The sequence below is a fragment of the Gavialis gangeticus genome, unplaced genomic scaffold (genome assembly GCF_001723915.1).
Source record: "Gavialis gangeticus isolate Ggan-Ray unplaced genomic scaffold, GavGan_comp1, whole genome shotgun sequence".
Classification (NCBI taxonomy): domain Eukaryota; kingdom Metazoa; phylum Chordata; order Crocodylia; family Gavialidae; genus Gavialis; species Gavialis gangeticus.
Window position 1 is genome coordinate 28516102 of NW_017729033.1, and position 7072 is coordinate 28523173.

The following is a 7072-nucleotide window of genomic DNA, read 5'->3' on the forward strand; positions in this document are numbered from 1 at the left end:
GTAAGCCTCCTTTTTGGCAAGGAGACATTCCCAGATGTTTTTAGTGAGCCATGGAGGCTTATATGCTCCCCCTGCCCCCTTGGCTCAGAGAATGCAGGATCAGGCCCCTCATTCCCAAGCCACAGACCTCCATCCCTGTTGTTGCCCCTCCCCACCCACAGTGCCCTGGGCCTTCTGGTGACTCTCACTTGCCCCACAAACCCCCACCTTGCTGATGCCCCTCACTCCCTGCTAGAGCTCCCTGCCCTGCCAGTGCCCTTCACTCCCCCCCACAGCCCTGTTGGTGCCCCTCCCTCCTCCTACAGCCCCCTGGCCCTGCTGTTGCCCTCACTCCCCAGCACAACCCACTGGCCCTGCTGGTGACCCTTGCCATAGGGAGCCCCTAGCTGCCAGGGTTTGGGGGCCAGGGACCTGGGTGCACATCGCCCTGCCCTCTGCAGCAGCGACCAATCCCAAGCTGCTGCCTGTGGGAGATGGCAGCTGCTGTAGCATAGTGGAGCATGGTTCATCCCCCCATAGACAGCACAACTGGAGCAGAGCCCGTGGGGGGGGGGGCAGGTGCAGGCTGCTTGCTGTGGGTTTGGGCGGGAAGTGGGACTAGCTCCCCATTGCTGCATGCACACCCAGAGCGGGCAGGGAGGACCCATGCCCCCCAGCTCTGTGTGTAGGGTGGGGGCAGGGGCAGGTAGGGGCTGCTTGCTGCAGGCTCGGGCTCCCCGCCCTGCTGCCCTTCCCTGGGGCCTTCATGGCCCAGCGGACGGGACCCAGTGCAGCAGGGCAAAGTGGGGCCAGGCAGGGAAGCTCTTTGCTGCTGCAAGCTCAGAGGAGATTCAGCCCAATTCAGCAGCCGAATCTCCAAATCCAAATTGAATTGGGAGACCAGTAAAAAGGTCAGAATTGATTCAAAGCTCTCTGACTTGATTTGGAAAAGATTCAGAGAATTTTGGAGAGTTCCCACTCGCCGCCGCAAGGAGCTCAACCTGGACTCCATGCCAGTAAGCAGGGGGAGGTGGGGCTGGAGGAGGGGCAAAGAGGACCACGGGGGCCCCCCATGAGGCCTCATCCCCTGCCTGCTCCCCCAGCCCCCTTGAGCGCTCCCCAGCTCTGCCCAGTCTCCCAGCCCCGTCAATGGCTGCCTTGCCTGGCCCAGCGCTTTAAAAAAAAAAAAAAAAAAAAAGGCCTCCACTTACTGGCTGCTGCAGCAGCTGTCAGGGCCTCTGGGGGCTCATGGAAGAGCCCCCCCACACACATTGCGGGGCAGTGGGGATCGCCCTACTGCCTGACAGGAGCTGGTGAGTATGGGGCTTTTATTTATTTATTATTTTTAAGTGCTGGGATGGGGGGGCTGGGTGGGGCAGCCATTGACAGGGCTGGGAGAGCAGGCAGGGGATGGGGCCTATTTGATTCGGAGATTTGGCGGCCGAATCTCTGAATCAGATTCAGCCAAATCAATTCAGGACAGTGATAGAAATCACTGAATCCTCCAAATCCTCCAAATCTGAAGTGAATACGAGCCACTTCGCACAGGCCTATTATGAATAAGTTGCTACATTGGCCTGGGGAGGGCAGAAGGGAACAGCAGAGGAGCAGGCTGAGCACTGGTCTCTGAATAAACACGGGTTATCGTTCTATAAGCTGAACTACTTGGTCTTTTGAGAACTAGACAGGAGTCATGTTGCTATCAGTCACATCTCATCCATGTGGTAAGAACATAAATTAGAGACTGCAAATAGATAAGTACTAGATGGAATATGTAAATCACAAACGTGAATAATCTTTGGTTCAGCAGCATGACACTCATTGTCTATAGAAATGCTACCCACAAATAAAAAATATTAAGAAATCTAATTTAAAAAATTGCTTAAGCAACAAACTTCCTGAAAAACTTGGAGGGATTTTTCAGCTCATAACAAGGTATGATTTGCAGAGTTTGCAGTAACAATTTATGTTGCAATGTTCATATTCTAATGGTTTATTACAACTGAAGTACAACGTATGCAGCTTGAGGAACAAAACAGTATCTATTCATTACTTCTGGTATAAGTTTGTAATACAGTGTCTAGGTGCAAGATATTTACTAGTGTTACTAAGAAAGGATGGCTTCAGCTTACTCAATGTTTTGAATAATTTATGAGAGCTAATTATGCTTTAAAATAATAATAATATGAAATCACCCTGTCTGCTTTCATTAGAAGAGAAAAGAAGTCAGTTATGTGAAAGTATAAATTGATGCAGGCTCATGACAAGAGTTCACTATGGCTAACAATTGTTTAATTATAAAGCAACAGCAACAGACCTTTCTTAATTATATTCACATGTCCTCCAGATGGTTCTTCTTATTCATACAAGTCCACAGCAGTTAATGCCTCGTAATGAACTCATTCCTTTACACCATCTTTAATGGCTGCTTTGTCCTTTTCAATATTATATCTCTCATGTGCCTATCAAATATTAACAAGTAACAGCACTATCCATTTATGGCCAGCAATTTAAATATTTTATTATTTTGATCAATGGGCTATACAAGCCTTGCATTTCACATAGGGAGAAATCTGCTTTTAAACATCAAATGAAACTAACATTTCACTAGGTTGTTATTTTCTGTAGAAATACAAAACAAGTTCATTGGCCCCAGGCTAATACATTCTGGTAGTATTTTTCTCAAAATAGTTATTGCTAGGAATTGGTATTATAACTACTAGTACTGCTGTCCTGATGCTGTCCCATCAACCATGAACCTGGGCATGGTTTGAGAAGTCAGGAACCTGTTTTGTTGATGGCAAACAGTGTCTTTTGACACTCCTTTGCTACTCAGGCCTGCATGTAGCCTGGAGAGGAGCATACAAACTATATGAAGCCACACCTCCAAAGCTCAGATGACTGGTACTTTGCTATGGCACAGCATTAGATATATATAAAAAAAATCTGAGCATAACATGGTGCATGTTTCTGTTCTTTGTTTGCCTGATGCATATGTATACTTGTGCTCTGTTCTGAAGGTCTTACCCACAGCCTTAGATATACTGAAACAACTAATCACAGGCAGCGTGGGGGAGAATGCCCAGGCAAACTACAGCATTTGATGGGATAAAGCATGAAAGCCCGAAGCATGAAACCATGCTAACGTGGTGTGTGCTCTGCTCTCAGAGTGCAAGAGATGGCTTTCATGTTGCCATCTCACCATTATTCTCCTTGGCAATAGACCCAGTTTATTAAATCACTGGGGCCAACCATGCTGTCCACTTGGCTTACAGAGTAGTTTCATTCAACCTATAATACTCTTTTTGTTTGCTTTTCTCATGTTCCCCTTTTCTTCATGTCCATACCTCATTACATATAATTCCAGGCCTTTCTGACATGCAGATTTTAAGAACAGAAAGGACTTTTGTTATGCTTTTAATGATAACGCATTTATTTTTGTTATGACTTTCTGTCATGAATTAGGGTACATGCCTCTCAACAAGAGACTTGTTCTCCCTTTGTATTCTTTCTGCTCAACTTCCCACTGAGAAGTACCTCACTTCTCTCATAGGCAGAGCCCTCTTATAAGTCACTTACCCATTCGGATGAGTTAGATGAAGAATTTCCATCGTCTGCTTCATTTCTCTCCTCATTTCCTTCATTCAGTTCAGAAACCTGAAGCATCTGCTCCTCTTGACGCCTTCCAACTGGCACTGAAGTTTGGGCAAATCACAATATCATAAAAATACCAGACAGCCACTGTTTGGTCATTATGCTTTTCAAGAGTCATATATTGGGAGACTAAAGTGATCTTTCCTGGGAATGTTTGGTGTGCAAATAAGTGTTCGGGATATTGTGACAGTCAAGGGTGCAGAAACCTCAGACCCCAATACCTCAGATATTCTCAACTCCTGCTGAGTTGTCGATCAGTTAGGGAGCAGAGTAAATTCTGCTCAGTACTCAAACATGACCATGTCACAAAGCCAGTTAGCTGTTCTACCTTACAACTGCAGAGTACTGCCATGTGTAACAGTTCGTTTACCGCTGCTGGAGGGTGCTAAGTTTGCATTTGTCATGTTTCTCTTGTAATTGCACTTGGGGTTTTCTGTGAGCTTTTCTGTCTTGCTACATTTTGGTAACAAAAGGGTGGGATTTTGCCGTGAACAGAAAACAAATACAAAAAATGCTTTTTGAAAATAAAGATTGAGATCTTTGTGTTTAATTAACAGTCAGGTGAAATGAAGCAATGGGGAACAAACAGTTTTGCAATTAATTCCTTTGAGTGGAAGATTGCAACATACTGATGAGATGGGATAAAAGCCTATTTACATACATGCGAGAGGCAAGGATTGTTTTGGGTAGTATGTTTTACAGACTGTTCAGTAAAAGATATCACCCACAACAGTTCTTGCCCCTAGCATAACTCCTGAACCATCACAGGTACAACATAATTCCAACATGATTTATATATATGTTTTTTTTTAAAGAGCTGAAACTTCAAGGTTGTGTTCAACATACAATGTGTACATTCTGCAAGAGAGAAATTACTGATTTTCTGCATTTAGCATCCTTCAGAGAAATAGCCAGTATCATGTATCCTGACCAGCCAAAGTTCTTCACACCAACCCATTTAGCACCCCCACAAACTGCTCTTTGCAGGAGCCCAAACAAGGAAAAGGTGCATAGGGGCTGAAGAGAGGTTTTGTTTAAACACATGTAAAACAGGTCTCCTGGTCACCACCTTGAAATAATCTACCAATAGCTTGTTGTATAGATGGCCATGAAAAGCCAAGACTGTTAGTGCAACAGAAGCACTATGCAGTTCCCCTCCTAGTGCTGCTATGACATGACACACAGATCCTGAACTCAACACCTAGCTTTTAGGGTTTGCATTTCAAATGCAGTGCCACTTACCAGAGTTTTGGGAGTCCTGTTGCCTTTTGCAGTGAAGATATAACCAGCCCCCTGATAATAGGATAGGAACGATGACTGAAATTGTCATAAAATAATAGTTCTTATTCATTGATGTGGAATCTGTAATCAAACATTTCAAATCAAGTTATTTATTAGGTAAAGAAGGGGTGGGCAATTATTTTGGGTGGAGGGCCACTTACTGAGTTTTGGCAAGTGGTCAAGGGCTGCATGGGTTGTCCCACCCCTTCACAGGTGCCCCACCCCCGGTCTACATCCTGTGACTGGAAGTTCTGGCCCCTAACCCCTGACCTTTGCCACCAGAAGTCCCACCCCTTGTCCCAGGAGGTACTCCTTTCAGCAAGGTTTTGCCATCTTGGAACCAAAAAAATACCAAGTTATAGTCTAAAAAGCAAACATCTACAACATTAGTTGATTTGATTTCAAAAAATATTGTTGTCCTGTGTTTGTGTAGTGTACATAAAGATGATTGCACAGTAGCTTAAAATGATGCCTTACTTTTGTATATTGTGGGAGGTGGGGGCATAGAGGGGTAGGTATAGATTTGTAGGGGTCTGTGGGGATCTGTGGATGTGTGGGTATGTGGGGTGTGGGGGAAGATGTGAGCATGTGTGTAGAGGTAGAGGTATTGGGTGCGGGGGGAAGGTGGTTGGGGTGTGTGAGGGGGTGTGGGTGTAATGGTCTGCATGTATGGCAGTATGAGGGGGGTGCATGTGTATGATGGGGTGTGTGTGGGACTCAGCCTATGAACACACACACACATACACACACTGTCCCTCCCTTCCTGCACACACATGTGCACACACACGCACGCACACACATGCACACACACCACTCCCACTCCTGGTCTCAGGGTACCCGTGCAGGCCCCATGCTCCCGCAGTCCAGTGATGCATCCAGGAGCCACACAGTGCTGGAGTGGCCAGCAGTGGGCAGGAAAGCAGGGAAATGGCAGCTACAGACAGGGGTGAGTGGAAGCGAGCGGGCATGAGGGAGCGCAGGGCCTACATTGGTGTCCTGGTGCTAGTGCCAGCAGGGCCCAGAGCAGGGCGGCAGGAGCATGGGACCCCTACCCCCACTCCAGCACAGCTAGTGCCAGACCCTGCGCTCCTACCACCGTGCTCTGGGGCCACTGGTGCAGGCCCCAGGACACCAGTTGGAGGGGGTGGGGAAGCTGGGGGTGAGGCAGGTCCAGGTGGGCCTTGCTGCTGCTGGTTTCCCCTGGGTTCTACTGGCCCTGGCTCCTGCCATCTTTGACAGGCATCCAGGATCAGATAAATATTAATTTTCTAAATATTTTAGGTGCCCCAGGGGCCAGATAGAATGGCCTGGTGGGCTGCATGTTTTGCCCACTCCTGACTGAAAGGCATAAAATAGGAGACCATGGATGTATCTACACAAGGTGTTTACTATGCAGGAGACTAATTAGCTACTCAGTAAATATCACATGTCTACATGTGCACTCCTATTAGGCTGGAGTAAATTAACTAAGTCTGCAGCAGGATAGTACATGCAGAGAATAGTACTCAGTGATGACAGGTAGGGGGTACACCCCCTGTGAGGCCACACTCCCTGTTTAGGTGACAGGCAGGGGGGCAGGCAGGAGCTCCAGTGCTCCCCCTGTGAGCACCGGCCAGGGAGCCAGGCTGCCACCAAAAGTGGCTGCGCCACTTCTGGAAGTGGCCACAGGACTTCTGGAAGTGACGCGGCCGCTCTTTGGAGAGTGAGATCAGCTGCTGGGGGACCCCACCCCCAGTCAGTGAGACTGGCTGTGAGGGACCACCTCCCTCGGTCACTGACTGGTGCCAGGGGGGCATGTTCCCCCCCCCAACTGAAGAGGCACCAGTTGCTCATTATAGTACTCCAGTGCACAGCACAGCAGTGCACAGGTAGACACTATCTTGGCTGGCTGGGGCATGAGGGTAATTCTGCTACATCCTTGTGCCCCAGCCAGCCCCTCTGCAGCATGCTGAGCAAGGGGGCAGCAGCCCTAGGCTGGCAGGCTGACCCCCTCCAGCTTCCCTGCCAGCCAGGGCTGCTGCCCCCTGGCTCAATGTCCTGGGTGGATGTGAAGACATGGCATCCAGGAGCAATAAACTTCAGAGTTTATTCACATGCATTAATTGAACGTGTAGATGTACCCTATGTTACCTTTTAAAATTCTTGCGTATCTTTGTCA

The 7072-nt window shown here is 47.7% G+C and overlaps 1 protein-coding gene across 1 annotated transcript in view; it reads right to left on the reverse strand.

Moving 5' to 3' along the window:
• LOC109303697 (transmembrane and immunoglobulin domain-containing protein 2-like) overlaps window positions 1–7072 on the reverse strand; it is a 44091-nt gene that overhangs the window by 23711 nt on the left and 13308 nt on the right. The window contains exons 3-4 of the mRNA XM_019525895.1: window positions 4876–4995; window positions 3559–3674 (exon numbers count right to left, since the gene is read on the reverse strand). Of these exons, the coding sequence (XP_019381440.1) occupies window positions 3559–3674; window positions 4876–4995 (236 nt within the window). The remainder of the gene's footprint in view (window positions 1–3558; window positions 3675–4875; window positions 4996–7072) is intronic.